Raw genomic sequence first — 15,895 nt, forward strand, 5'->3', positions numbered from 1 at the left:
CATCAGAAGCTTAATCTTTTGTCAAAATTAAGAGCTGAGCTGATTTTACTGACTGTTTTTACAGTAATAATAGATGTTGAAGTAATTATTGTAATTCTTAGTCAATGTGATGTAATATCAAACAATCAGGATGTCGTTTTCAATCAGTTTGTCTCTTAGTTTGAGATTTGAAAAACAAAATGAATGCTTTCTTCTGCTAACACTGTGTATTTCTACAGGAATGGGGAAAGAAGTGGAAAATCTACTGACTGAGAATAAACAGCTACTGGAAACCAAGTAGGTTTTGTTTTATTATTGCACATGTACATATGAGTCCATTGGTTTTACCTCAGTCATTTTTGCCGTGTATAGGAATGCCCTGAATATTGTGAAGAATGACCTGATTGCTAAAGTGGACGAGCTGTCGAGTGAACAGGAGGTTCTCCGGGAGGAGCTGGAATCGGTAAAACAGTCCAAAACTAAAGTGGACCAGAGAGTGAAGGAACTGGAGGAGGAGCTGAAGAGGTGTGTGTTTCCTTGTGTTTGCATTAATCGATTAAAGCCAGACGACAGTGATCATGTTTTATTTTTATATATTGTGTATTGTAAGTTTTTGCGTATTACTGTGTTTAAGTTTTGTGTTCACATATATATAATTTGGAAACAATAAAAAAATCAGTGTAATATGTCGACACATGCACTCCTCCTGTGCTCACGGCGACCCAAGTTCGATACCCGCCTCGAGGTCCTATGACGATTCTTCCCTTCTCTTTGCTCCTCATTCTTTCCTGTCAATACTCTCTACTGTCCTATCCATTAAAGGTGATAAATAATAATAAAAAAAAATGGAGCTGTTGACCTCGACTGGGGATGTTGTCGGATGGTGGAAGGAATACTTTGAGGATCTCCTCAACCCCACTGACATGTCTTTCATTGAGGAAGCAGAGATTAGGGATGTAGGTGTGGACTCAACTAGCACCCGAGCTGAGGTAACTGAGGTAGTTTGTAAGTGCCGCAATGGCAAAGCAGCGGGGGTGGATGAGATTCACCTTGTGTATCTCAGGTCTGTGGATATTGTGGAGCTATTTGGCTGACACATCTCTACAATATTGCATGGAGGTTGGGGACATTACCTGTGGGCAACTGGAGTAGTGGTTGCCATTTTTAAGAAGGGAGACCGAAGGGTGTGTTCCAGCTATAGGGGATAACACTCCTCAGCCTCCTGGGGAAAGCCTATGCCAGGGTACTGGAGAGAAGGATTCGGCCGGTAATTGAACCTAGAATACAAGAGGAACAATGCAGTTTTCATCCAGGCCCTGGTAAACTGGACCAACTCTATACCCTCACCATGGTGCTCGAGGGTTCATGGGAGTTTGCCCAACCAGTCCACATGTGTTTTGTGGACTTGGAGAAAGCGCAGGACCCTCGTGGCATATTGTGGAAGGTGCTCTGGGAGTATGGGGTCAGAGGCGCTCTGTTAAGGGCTGTCTGGTCTCTGTATTAACAAAGCATGGGTTTGGTTCCCTGTTGGACTTCGGCTGGGTTGCCCTTTGTCATCAATTCGTTCAGAATATTTATATTTTATAGTTTTGGTCAGAAAGGTTCGAGGACAGGATTTCATCTGTTATACGCAGACGATGTTGTTCTTTTGGCTTTATCGAACATGGACCATCAGCATGCTTCGGGGAGGTTTGCTGCGGAGTGTGACGCGGCTGGGAGGAGAATCAGCACCTTCATGTCAAACGCCATGGTAGTGCACAAGAAAAAGGTGGTTTGTTAACTCCAGGCTGGAGGAAAGTCCCTCCCAGGTGGAGGAGTTTAAGTATCCCGGGCTTTTGTTTACGAGTGAGGGAAGGATGGAACGTGAGATTGACAGGCGGATTGGTGCAGCGGCAGCAGTAATGCGGTCAATGTATCGGTCCGTTGTGGTTAAAAAGGAGCTGAGCCGAAAGGCAAAGCTCTCGATTTACTAGTCAATCTGCATTTCTACTCTCACCCATGGTCTTGAGCTTTGGGTCATGACCGAAAGGACAAGCTCTCAAATACAAGCGGCGGAAATGAATTTCCTTTGCAGGGTGGCAGGGCGCACTCTCATTCATAGGGTGAGGAGCTCTGTCTCCCGGGGGCAGCTTGGAGTGAAGCCGCTTTTCCTCCACACCGAGAGATGTCAGCTGAGGTGGCTCTGAAATCTGTTTCTTGAGGCCTTGGGGAAGACCTAGGACATGCTGGAGAGGCTATGTCTCTCGGCTGGCCTGGGAACGCCTCGGATTGCCCCCGGAGGAGCTAGAGGAAGTGTCTAGGTGAAAGGGAAGTCTGGGGTTCTCTCCTGAGTCTGATGCCCCTGCAACCCGGCCCCAGAAAAGCAGTTGAAAATGAATGAATAAATAATAATAAAAAAATTGGTGTAATATGTATACCACACCTATATGTGGTGCTATAAAAAACACAGAGCTATATATGCATCGAAATTAAACATTTTGTGTCAAAAAAAACAAACCAAAAATTCTGTATGCACTTCACGGAAACTGAAACGGAAAATGCTTTGTAATTATTATTTATTATTTTATTAAAGTAATTTTCGAAGACCTTAAAATAAACTCAATAACTTAAAATATTCTAATTCATAAGAGCATACACAAGCATAGAAATGTCCTGTTGTTGTTGTTGTTTTTTTTATCAGTAAGCGTATGCGAGTCCTGCATAGTTATTGGTGATGTAATGGACTACAAATCGCATGGTTTGGACCACATTACTCTTTTTGAGTCACAGATCGGACCATTTATCGGATCAGAAAATGGGGAGGAGTCATATGTCATTTGCTTTCCATTTATTACAAAAACAGTGTTGCAAGAAACTTGGTTTTTAAAAGCATAACTTAGAACCTGTAATTTTAATAAAAATAAGATCAATAAATAATCAGCTGAATGAGAAACATTTTTCAAATATTTAATACTGTGAAAACGATCTTCATTACTGTTGCTGATCATCCTAAATGTATAAATTGAACATTATAATCATGTACAACAACACATTTATTTTTTTAACCTCATTAATTCAATAACTCACTCAAAAAGCTTTCATTACTAGATGTATCATTTTTGGAGAATTATTCAGTGAGACATTTTTGATGGCTGGTTGTCGCCACCTATTGGTTAAACAATTTAACTGCTACAACTTTGATTGTGACTGTCAAAACACCTTTAATAACCTAAGAAAGCTTTTAAGTGCCACAACTGGAATCATTACAAATTTAGGATTAATTTACTATGAGTAAAAATAAAAAGTTTTTAATCCATGGGTCATGTGCATGCCCAACCATGGGTCATGATCTAAACGTATCACTGATCTATTGTGACCCATTACACTCTAATAGATATGTATATGGATAGATGAGCATGATATAAACAGGAAAATATTGAACTATTTTAAACTTATTTAACTCTGCGTCCTGAAACCCTGCTCCAGAGCAGGATTATCTTCATTTGTACGCTGTTAACCCTGCATTGTGGTGCCAAACATGTGCAGTGGGAAACAATGGAGCGTTAAAATGTTATGGCTAGTTGTAGCTGACTGGCTTTGCATTGTGCATTGTATTAAACACATTTTTGGCATTTAAAATGAAATATGTGACCCGGGAACACAAACGTTTTTAAGTCTTAAGTTGCATGAGCATATTTGTAAAAATGCCTATTATTGTTAGAAATTTAAGTAAATATCATGTTCCATGGGGACATTTTGAAAGTTTTCAATCGCAATTTTATCAAAACTTATTTTTTTTGTACTAATGTGCATTAAGAACTTAATTTGGACAACCTAAAGGTGCATTTCTCCATATTGTAATGTGGGGAATTTTTTAAATATTTTTTAATGGTTGTATCTGTCAAACATTGTCCTATCTGAACACACCATACATCAATAGAAAGCTTATTCTATCAGTTTTAAGCTCATATTTTATACAATTACTCTTTCGTCTGGTTTAGTGGTTTCAGGCCACATGTCAAATAGTAATGAAATACTACTGGAGTGAAGAAGGCCATTTAATTTCTACTTAGCTTGCTGAAGCTTTCTAGCACTTGGCATCATATAAAACTGTGCAACTCTAGAGCTGGTTACAAGTCACATGTTGCATTTGTCCAGTCAATGATATTGACATTGCAAACATGGCAAAAATATTTGTTAATCCAGTATTGTACAAAGAAACTTCAATGTATGAATAAACACCCATTAATTGTTAACTATGTTTTAATTATGAGCAGTGTGAAATTCTGTTTACCTGTGGTTCAGATCTCTAGTGTGAAAAGCCCTATAGAGTTTAACAGTGCAGTTAAAGGCAAAATCACGAGGTGTGTCCCAAAGCGCATGCATATTGTAATAGGATTATTTCAACTACATTTACATTTTACATTTACATTTAGTCATTTAGCTGACGCTTTTATCCAAAGCGACTTACAAATGAGGACAAGGAAGCAATTTACACAACTATAAGAGCAACAATGGATAAGTGCTATAGGCAAGTTTCAGGTCTGTACAGTCTAAGAAGGAAAGTATTAGTAATATTTTAGTAATTTAGTAATTATTATTTTTATTTTTTTTTATATCCAGAGAGGCAATTGCAGATTAGGAAGTGAAGTGGAGACTAAATAGTTGAGTTTTTAGTCGTTTCTTGAAAACAGCGAGTGACTCTGCTGTTCTGATACAGTTAGGGAGTTCATTCCACCAACTGAACAGATTGAACGTGAGCGTTCGCGAAAGTGATTTCTCCCTCTTTGGGATGGAACCACGAGGCGACGTTCATTCACAGAACACAAGTTTCTGGAGGGCACATAGATCTGCAGAAGTGAGAGCAAATAAGGAGCAAAGCCAGAAGTCGCTTTGTAGGCAAACATTAGAGCTTTGAATTTGATGCGAGCAGCAACTGGCAGCCAGTGCAAACGGATGAGCAGCGGAGTGACATGTACTATTATGTACTAACTATTTCATAATATGACTTATTCAACCCCCCAAAAAATATGTGTGCAATGTTGAACACACTTTTTGCATTCAACACTTGCACTTTTGGGTAGGAGCTGTCAGGTAGAGCTTTGTGTGGAACAATTTTTTTAGTCCTGCTCTTCCCCCCTCTGGCAAGGTACTATTCTACACCTGACTGCTCCCGTAGTATATTCCGCCATTGTTTACCCGCTTCCCGCCCCGCCCCATTTTCTACTCAACCTAACCGTTCCTGCCAAACTTAGATCTGGTTTTTACAATATCACGTTAAAATTGGTTACTAGCAAAAGAGAGAGAAACGGATAAAAGTATATGTTGTGCAAGGATTGTAGGCTAAATGTCAGTTTTGTTTGCCCCTTTGTGATGAAACATGAGTTCTGCCTTAAACCTCAGGTTCCAGTCTTGTGACTGCTGAAGGTTAAAACTTTAGGGTTTATACATCTATAATGTGCTTAATGACTGTGTTTTCATACTTTATAAAGATTTATTTTTCATTACTAAATTAAGTACTGTATTAATTACATACCAGTAATTTAAGAATTGTTGGTGTTTTTTTAAGATCATTCAGAACGAGTTAGTAAATGATTAATAAACTATTCAAATTAACATTTATAATTCCTATTATTCAGGCATATACTAATAGTTCCAGTAAATGCTTTATTAGCTTAACTTCATCCAGTTTTGTGGCCTAATCTAAAGTCAGGACTAGTTATGGTTTATAAATCCCTTACAAATGACAATTAAAGGATTGGTTGTATTTCAAACAGGACTTCCGGTTTGAGCAGCTATGGCGTAAGTCGCGTTCGCGGTTGCTCCTGCAGTACATTTATCAATATTTCAATCTTTAGCATATTTTGCTTCCACCACCCAGCCTACAAGTGTTTGTTTTTTTTAATGTCCATCGAAATTACGTATTTTTGCATTGAAAAATGAAGAATAAACCCAGTAAGGCTGCCAATCAGTCATCGTCTTATCAGCGGCCTGCACTTTCTGCTGTTCCTGCATCTCCTCGGTCCTCAGATAGCTCAGAGGCGCAAACGGAGCCCCCGGCCGACAACACATCTCTCAAATCTGAGCTTTTATCCTCTCTACTTAATGACATTGCACTGCAGGTATTCTGCGCTCGGAGTTGCAAACTGTTCTGGGCGACGATCTCTCAACCATAAAAAGTGAGCTGCAAGCTGTAAAAGCAGAGTTTTCTAATAACTGTTACTATGGTCACAGTACAGACCGATGTGGCGACTATGAAAAATACAATTAAGGACTTGGAACATCTGTTCTGACGACGTCACCGTAATTCAAGAAAAGATGGATTTTTTTAAGCGGTTGGAAGATAAATGTGAGGATCTTGAAGTGAGATCGCGCTGTAATAATATAAGAATCCTGGGAATACCTGAAGATTTTCCTTCCACCACATCAGCAGTCTCAAAAATTTATCAAGGATGCTATACACCTCGATAAAGACGTCGTTGTGGATAGATCTCATCGTACGTCACAGCCGAAACCTAATTTTCATGAGCGGCCACGTGCTATTATCGCCAAGTTGCATGATCACACTGACTGTGTTGACATATTTCAAACAGGAAAAAAAGAAAATAAACAACTTTATTCATTTCTATTTATTTGAATATGCACAAAAGAAACTGTATCAAAAGAAAAATAAATCTTTGCAGCCTTATCTAAAATCAAATTACGTTGCAGTTTAAACATCGCTAAATAACATTGAAATGTTGCATCATATTATATTGTTAAATTAATATATTTCTGTTGTATCCAATTTTTACAGTAATTTTATAGTCATTTTACATTTTAAGATAGGATTGCAAAGATTATTGTTCATTTAATACTCAGCCTTTAATTGTCATTTATAAGGGATTTACGAAGCATAATTAGTCCGCACTTTAGGTTACAAAACTGCATGAAGTTGTGTTAATAAAGCATTTAACACATACATATATATTACTATATGCCTGATTAATAAAATACATAAATGTTGATTTGAATAGTTTATTAATCATTTACTTGCTCGTTCTGAATGATCATAAAACCTTCAAATACTCTTGAATACAAATGGTTTGTAAATAATGCAATACTTAATTTAGTCATGAAAAATAAATCACTCACACATTATGAAAGCACCATTATTAAGCACATTATAAATGTCCTTAAAAGTCAAGAATAGAGCGTTTGTAACTGCAGTTATAAACTGCTTACTGAAGTTTATTAATGTAGAGTTAATGCTTAACAGATAATGAATTCACTAGATGCGAATGCGTAATAAATGTTTCACAGTGTGTAGTTATTATAAAGTGTTACCAAAAAAGGTTAGTGTTCTGTTTGGGACAACTCTAAACTCTACACTAAATGATTGAGTGACATTTGGGATGCAGCTATGGTTTGTGAACAGTGATGTGTTTTTAAGTCTAAAAGTACCCCGTGACTGCTCTCTGATTAAAGTCTGAATGTGTCTCTTTCATTACAGGTTGAGAGCTGAAGCATTAGGAGCATCTCAGGACTCTAAAGACGAAGGTGGAGAGGATGTAAGTAAAACACTTCTGTTCTGTCCCATTTAAGCACCTTTGCTGTGCTCCAGAAACTGCTGAGCTGCTACACTGGTGTCAAATGATGGAAACTTAATTATGTTTGCTCCAAGAACATCTTGTTTTAGCTCCGTTTTAACAGCATGGCTTATATACATAATACTTTAGAGAGATCCTAGTGTCCTTTAGGGAGAAGAAAGTGCCCAGAATGCATTGTGAAAAACATGACTTACATGCTCACTTATCACTGAAGGCCCAAATAACAAAGTATGTATTTTTTTATGTTATTAATTGGCTGATATTGAATTCATTTGAAGCTTTTGGCAATGATATAAAAAAGGCTAATACTGATGGGTATTAATTGCATGTCATTTAAATAATTCAACATTTTTCTCAGTGCAAAATCGTTAATATAATCTGCACAAAATATCAGACCTGCATTTAAAAATGCACAAAATATTAGATGTGCTTCAGGGAATTAGCTGGTGAGTTCTATATGCTCAAACACTGGCACAAAACCATTGGTTAGTTTGGTCTAAGAACTACTTAAACAATAAAAGAAGAAGAAAACAAGGAAATTTATTTATGCTCGAAATTAGAACTGTATTTAGAAATAGTTTTGGAACAAATGTTTGCGCTTAACAAACAAATTTCCATATGTAGGCTAATGGATGTCTTCAGTGCAGTGAGTACAACACTGTCTCTGTATCCACAAAAGTAAAGGAGTTAAGAGGCCAAATGGAAGAGGCTCATTCTTTATCTTCGTGCTGCAGATGACATGTTTAACGGTTTTCTCGCAAGTAAAGGAGTTCAGTTTTTTGACTTAAAAAGTCTGCCACATAAACAGCAAATGTGCCATGGCGTGACGCAACTGACTCCTAAAGGCCATGTTAGATGAGACTGATTGGTTTTATACGTGCTATGCTCAAAACACACCCATAACTCATTAAGTGAATAAGCACAACCCTGTCAGACCATGTGCCAGGGCACAAACTGTATTTTTCAATCCTTATAATAGCAAAAGTGGATTCGGACACACTCATGATGCTTTTGCTCATTTATTCTTTGCGCTTTAGACTTTGCGCCTGTATGTTTTCTTAACATCAGAGGGAAAAACCACTTAATTTTAGTCTTTGTTTTTGCTTGCATTGTCTCATTTTAATACCATTTATGACTTTTAATATTGGATCGTATATTAGATGCCAGGTGCAAACATAGTCAAAAATGTTATTACTAATCACCTCCACAGGCCTGTCCATATGCTCTGACAGCTTTTAATTAAAACGCAGTGTGCAGTAAAGCTTGAACCCGCTCTGCATGCTTCAGTAAGCTTGCTTTTAATGCTGATGGCCTGATGCACTAACCTCCGCTCTCCTGCCGCCGTGTTGTCCTGTGTTTTGGTATTTGGCTCTGTGGTGCAGTACTCATCTCCACTGCAGGACGATGTGACCATGACGCAGAGACGCCGCTTTACCCGAGTGGAGATGGCCCGAGTGCTGATGGAGCGCAACCAGTACAAGGAGAGACTGATGGAGCTTCAGGAAGCCGTGCGCTGGACCGAGATGATCAGGTAACGTCATCTAACCTGGTAACACTTTTATTTAAGATGAATTAGTTACACTTTTGATGCACTATTACTATAGTAGTTACAGTTCAACATGCATCATTACATGTAACTAACCCTAAAAGTAACTCACATTCTAACCTCAATCATATAGTAAGTACATGTAATTAATTAATTTTACTTATTAGTTGAATGAATAGTTACACTTTAATACCTACATCAGCTTAAAATAAAGTGTATGCACAAAATGTGATACATAAGCACATCTAAATGACTTTGTTAACATGATATTCATAAAATAAAGTTGAAAATGGTGTAAAAAAAGGATTATTCCATCATAATGTAACAAAACATCCTTATATACATAAACCTAAACAAACCTAACCCACGTTCAAACCCCAAACATATAGTAAGTGCATGTAATTAATTTTACTTAGAAGTTAAATAATAAGTTACACTGTAAAATAACTATGTCTAGGGATGCAATGATTAACCAATTTCGCTATTAACCGTGCTTTAATTCGTCACGGTTAATTATTCGTAAAGGCTTCTCAACACTGTGTTTCTCATGAACAGAATGAAACTGCTGCAACTAAACAAAGTTACGCCAGCTGAGTGCTAGTTCCGAGTTTATACACCAAGGCTAATACGCACACACATTCATTCAGAAAGGCTCTCAAAGCATTCGCCTGTGACTGAAATGTGACCTCCGGTGGACAGTAGCAGACTCCAAAATGAGACCGATTCAGTTCTACATGAGGTTATTAGTTAGCAAATGATATATATATTATGAGCGTAAACATTAGGTGAGCAGGTGACATTGTAACCCCCTGTCCTAACAACACGTTTCATGATGAGATACGCAGTGATGAGCAATTTGGCTGTTTGCACCAGACAAAACACGACAGAAATGTGAATACAGCCAATCAGAAGCACAGAATATGCACTCACTCACGAAATGGTGATGTTTATAATGTAATTAATACATATCAAACTTTAACATTATTAAATGTACTGGCTAAATCACCGATATGTGTTTAGTTCTAAAATTCAATACAAACGTTTTTTATTTTCAAGATCTGAGGTGAACTATCTGCTGCTGCTTTCAGTGATGTAATGTAAAATGCCATTTAAACTCACATTATTAGCATTTAACACTGAATAATGTACCTGAGGTGATCATTGTCCATTTTCTGTTGTTTATCTGTGAGAAATAGAAGCCGTTTCTAATATATTTTCAATTTTATCTTCATTTGTATAGTGCTTTTACAATGTAGATTGTGTCAAAGCAGCTTCACATAAAAGATGATAGTAAATTGGAACGGTGTATTTTAGTATTTAGTGTTTAAGTTCAGTTCAGCTCAGTTAAATGTGGTTTATTAGTCACTATTGAGGGCCTAAACACTAAGCAGCAAATCCATTAATCCATCGCTATACCGATCCCAAACCATGCAAGCTAGTGGCGACATTGGAGAGGGAAAAAAAACTTCACCAAGTGGCAGGAGTGAAGAAAAAAACCTTGAGAGTAACCAGACTCAGTTGGACTTGACCATTTCAATTTCTCCGCTGGCCAAACGTCTTGTGCAGAGCTGCAATCTTAGCGGCGGAGGCTGGAAGCTGGCCACAGCGAAGACACGTCTGTCCCTGGAGCGTCACAGGAATCAGTCTCATGCTCTCCACTCCCGTATGACCAACAGCACAGCAGCAGCTCAGGATACGGCCTGGTCCAGGATATGGACACCTTGGGATCATCTCGTCTCTGGTCTTGGATCAATCAGTGACTCCGCCTAATCTGAGGACCTCGGGATGAGTATCCCCAGGTGGAAATAATGAATAAAGAAAATAATTCGCATAGCTGCTGTTCATAGTGTATATAAACAAGATGTAGAAATCTGTGTGGAAACCCGCTAAGTGATGCACTGAGTGTATGCTTTACTAAACAGATAGGTCTTTAATCTAGTTTTGAACTGGGAGTGTGTCTGAGCCTCGGACGTTATCAGGAAGGCTATTCCAGTGTTTAGAGCCATAAATGAGAAGGCTCGACCTCCTTTACTTGACTTTGCTATTCTAGGTACTACCAGAAGCCCTGAGTTTTGAGATCTTAAAGAGCGAGTTGGATTGTAGCGAGACAGAAGGTCGGTTAGATAAACAAAAGCTAGATTATTTAAAGCTTGATATTTAAGAAGCAATATTTTAAATTCAATACGAAACTTAACAAGCAGCCAGTGTAAGGAGGATAAAATTGGGGTGATATGATCATATTTTCTAGACCTGGTAAGAGGTTTGGCAGCTGCATTTTGTATCAATTGAAGTTTGTTAATGCTGGGCAGCCAGCAAACAGTGCATTACAGTAGTCCAGCCTAGAAGTCATAAAAGGATGGACTAGCTTTTCTGCATCTGAGATTGAATATCAATTCAAGGTGTTAGTTAGAACAAAAACTCCTTATAATATGGAGAATATCCCTTTTATCAAATTTTATTTAGAACACGGTTTAAATCACTCACTCCTGTTGTTAATCTGGCAACCTGCACTTGCGTTTGTTTTAATCCTGTAGTGCAACACCTAGTTAAACAACTGGGTGTCAAACCTGCATACTGCACCTTTAAAACTTAAGTTTTTTTTACTGTAAAAGTTTAGGTTTACTGCAAGTGTACACATTTGCATAATACATTTTACTTACTATAGTATGAAAATTGAACGAGTATGGCTTCATCTTGTCTCTGTCTATTTCACTTTCACAGGGCGTCTCGAGAGAGTCCTCCTCTACCAGAGAAGAAGAAATCCATCATCTGGCAATTGTGAGTATTACTCAAGCGGCAAACTCCCGCTCTTCCTCGTGAAGCAAATACTGAAGTAACTGAAACTGCAGTTCATCGAAATTCTGCTAGTCCTGACTCCAAAATAGAGCAGATTTATATTGACCCCATGGCTAAAATGGCCAACTTTACAGCAGAAAAAAAAGGTGTTTACAGTCTGGTACAAAGAACAATTTTGGTTCATATAGCTAAAATTACCTTTCATGACAACTGTGAGGGGGTGATTTTTTTTTTTTATTACTCGTCCATTTCATTTATATTAAGTCTGCATAATTGAGGGCGTGGCCACTTGATTGACAGCTTGTCCTTGCTAGTTGCATTCAATTCACCTCAGCTGATTCCGGCTGATTAGCTGCTGAACTCGGCAAATACATAAATCAATGTTTTGTTTTATGTGGCTTTACACAGTCAGTTGTCTTTTGGAATTATTTCTTACAATTATCAGATAATATGGCATGCTGTGTGCACTTAATTGTGCTCACAAACCATTCAAGTGGCCTCCATTTCCCAGGTGAGTGAAATTATACACTTAGAATTCATCTCTATAAATGTATTTGTTTTATTTAAGATCCCTTATCATTTATATATATTTTTAGACCTATTAAGCACTCCAGAATGTGACAGATTGATTAGCTGTAGGCTCTAGAACAGTCATCCGAAGCATTGTCATACAGTGTTATGCCTTGATTTCATAAATAGTCTTGCATTTACTAACACAGACTATATTTTGACTATTATAGTGTTTCCACAATCCTCCTGTAAAAAAACGTCATAAGAACAATGCTTAGTGGCTTGATGTATTACAACAGTGTTTTTCAAAGACTAAATACTTTATTGATATAGTTTACAACCAAGCACATGTGGTCAGAACACAAACAAGTCGCAGGAAATGAAGTATTAAGCATTTCTCTCCCAAAAAAGCCCATCGAAGCAAAATGCTAGAATGCATCTGTAGCTTCGTTCACGCGATGACGTGCAAACAAAATGGTGACGGTTAGCCACGCCTACTTGTAGCTTCTTTCGCATTATTCAGAAACCTATGGGTGACCTCACGGATGCTACGTCCATATCCTTTACGGTTTATATATGTATTTTGTCTATGTAATGACAGCATCATTGCATTAAATAATGAAAAAAAAAATTGCATTTTAAGTTGAAGTTCTTAGCAATGCATATTAAAATGCATATTACTAGTACAATATTACAATGCATATTTACCAGAAATTTAGATTTGATATGTTTACAGTGAGAAATTTACAAAATAGCAAAGAACAAGGTACTGTATGTAACATTTTAAGGATTTTTGCCATTAAAAATATATATATTCATGGCTTTTCCTTAAAAAAATTACTTTTCCACATTTGTGGTTCTGTGTCATCTGTTTCTCCTTGTTCCTTCACTTTTCTCTGTTTCTCTCCAGCTTTGCTCGTCTCTTCAGTTCATCGGCTAGTCCTCCTCCAGTAAAGCGGCCCTACACCAGTGTCAACATTCACTACAAGTCTCCGTCTCCGGCTGGCTACAACCAGAGACGCTCCCAAACCATGTGCCAGATCTCCACCTCCACCTGCATACGAGAGTTCCTGCCGGAAGAGTAAGGAGAACATGAGATTCTGTCTGTGTGTCTGTCCTGTTCATCCTCACATTTACACAGCCCTGCTTACACTGTGTCCACATTGTGTACTCTCTCTCTCTCTCTGTCTTCTGCTCTAGCAAGCTGACTCTGCTAAATGCTAATGTGTGCTAATGCTGCATTTGGCTGTTAGCTGTTGCACACTCACATGTTTACTTAGCTTGAGGGACTATCAGTGACCCCTGTTGTTTTTGAATGACAGTACTACTAAAAGCTGTGAACTTTAACTTGAAGTTTAAAATAAAGCTTAGGATGAATAAATCTAAATTAGAAAAAGGTTTATTTATTTAATAATTACTATGTTTAGGCTGTGGGGTTTAGTCAAGTTACTGTTTAGATTTATTTTAACAAAATAAATAACTTCTATTTTAATTTAGGTTTAAGTTTTTTTTTTTGTTTCTTTTGTTTTGATTAACCTGTATATTCTTTTTTAGGTTTAAAAAAAGTCATTGCAGCATTAGTTTTTGTAACTTTATATCTTCCACTACAAATATATTTTATTTATGTTTATTTTTTTCAGTTAGTTTGCCGAAGCAATATATTATTGTCATGCTACTAAAATACATTAGCCTCCTTTTGAATTCCTTTTTCTTTCTTAAATATTTCCCAAATAATGTTTAACAGAGCAAGGACATTTTCACAGTATTTCTGATAATATTTTTTCTTCTGGAGAAAGTCTTATTTGTTTTATTTCGGCTAGAATAAAAGCAGTTTTCATTATTTTTAATAAACTATGTTATGGTCAAAATAATTAGCCCCTTTAAGCTGTATTTATTTTTCGATTGCCTACAAAACAAACCATCGTTATACAATGACTACCCTATGAATACCCTATCCTGCCTAGTTAACCTAATGAACCTAGTTAAGCCTTTAAATGTCGCTTTAAGCTGTATAGAAGTGCCTTAAAAATGTCTAGCAAAATATTATTTACTGTCATCATGACAAAGATAAAATAAATCAATTATTAGAGATGAGTTATTAAAACTATAATGTTCAGAAATGTGTTAAACAGAAAATGGGGGGAAAAATATACAGGGGGCCTAATAATTCAGAATTTAATTTATATAAATAAATAAATATATATATATATATATATATATATATATATATATATATATATATATATATATATATATATATATATATATATATATATATATATAATGAAGCCATTATCATTTTAATTTCAATCCTCATTTCCTCCTGTATGTGTTTGTGTTATTTCTCTTTGGCCTCTGCTGGCTGGCTGAATTTGTGGCTCTTTGGCTGACCGACGGCTGCGTCTCTCTTTCTCTCGTCCTGTAGAATGCCCGTTAATGGTGTTGCGTCTCTCCTCAGCGACTCAGCACTCTGTACCCGCAGAGAGCAGCGGCGAGAACAGTACCGGCAGGTGCGCGAACACATGCGCCGCAAGGACGGCCCTATGCAGACCTGTGGCTGGAGCGTCCCATCCCGTCTCAAACAGGTATCTGCCTTTTTGCTGACCTCTGTATACAACACAAAATTGTAATCACCTCCATGTAGAGACTAGAGTGCTTTTGTTGTATCAGAGAGTGACCTTTCTCATAAAAGTAGAAATCTGGAGTAAAGAGGGGTGTTTGTTCCTTTCAGTGGTTTACCAAAAAAGTCAACATTTTTTCTTCTTTGTGTTTTTAAAACTTTTAGCAAATAGATCAATGGTGCCCAAACTCGGTCCTGAAGGGCCGGTGTTCTGTAGATTTTAGCTACAACTTACCTTATCACAAAAACCTGGAAGTTTCTTTCTTCTATGGCTGCGTCCAAAATTGGCTACTACTCAGTAGGTACTAGATTTGAATTTGTATTTACTATACAACCCTTAGAAAGTATGTCCTATATAGTGTGAATGTCAGAAGCATGAATGGAATCTTCATGAATCTTCATGAATTCACGAGAGCTCATCTGCTTAAACTACAGTATATTAATTATGGTCATAAAGTCTTCTTTTTACATTTTGTTGTAAAATAAATTCAGCTTGTAAATCTACAAAATAAAAGTCCCAAAAATAATGATGCAGGAATTCAGTGACTGCATTGTTATTGTTAATTAAAAATTTTTAAATAATTTATGGTTAATAAAATAAAGTTAAAAAAGTTATTTTAATAAAAAGAAATAAAAGAAAGTTTAAAATTTAGCAAACGTGGCAGTTAACTAACATTTTTTAAGGGAAAGACTCTAGAATACACAAGACATGTTACTCATATAGTTTTGAATGGGGAAAAGTGTACGGTCAATGTGGGGAATGAAGCCCGCGAGGTACGTCCTGTCAAACGCACATCACATGACAGCAACTATAAAACGCCCACAAACTTGTAAACAAAGAGTCCCTGTCATTTCTGGAGGAGATTCACCATCTAA

The 15,895-nt window shown here is 37.2% G+C and overlaps 1 protein-coding gene and 1 long non-coding RNA gene across 51 annotated transcripts in view; one reads left to right on the top strand and one right to left on the bottom strand.

The window, feature by feature from the left end:
• Positions 1-15,895, bottom strand: part of LOC137490042 (uncharacterized) — an 846,477-nt gene that overhangs the window by 815,994 nt on the left and 14,588 nt on the right. The gene's annotated exons all lie outside the window — the stretch shown is intronic.
• The window catches only part of mapk8ip3 (mitogen-activated protein kinase 8 interacting protein 3), an 88,546-nt gene that overhangs the window by 37,725 nt on the left and 34,926 nt on the right, over positions 1-15,895 (top strand). For 25 of the 50 annotated variants that reach the window (XR_012396612.1, XR_012396651.1, XR_012396668.1 and 22 more), the window contains 7 exon segments: positions 219-276; positions 352-504; positions 7,451-7,508; positions 8,930-9,078; positions 11,815-11,871; positions 13,310-13,480; positions 14,825-14,984. Coding sequence is in view for 36 of the 50 variants with exons in the window: in XM_073935067.1 (XP_073791168.1) it covers positions 219-276; positions 352-504; positions 7,451-7,508; positions 8,930-9,078; positions 11,815-11,871; positions 13,310-13,480; positions 14,825-14,984 (806 nt within the window). In the remaining 14 variants the exon portion in view is untranslated. 50 annotated transcript variants of the gene reach the window in all.

Source organism: Danio rerio, chromosome 3 (genome assembly GCF_049306965.1).
Source record: "Danio rerio strain Tuebingen ecotype United States chromosome 3, GRCz12tu, whole genome shotgun sequence".
Classification (NCBI taxonomy): Eukaryota; Metazoa; Chordata; class Actinopteri; order Cypriniformes; family Danionidae; genus Danio; species Danio rerio.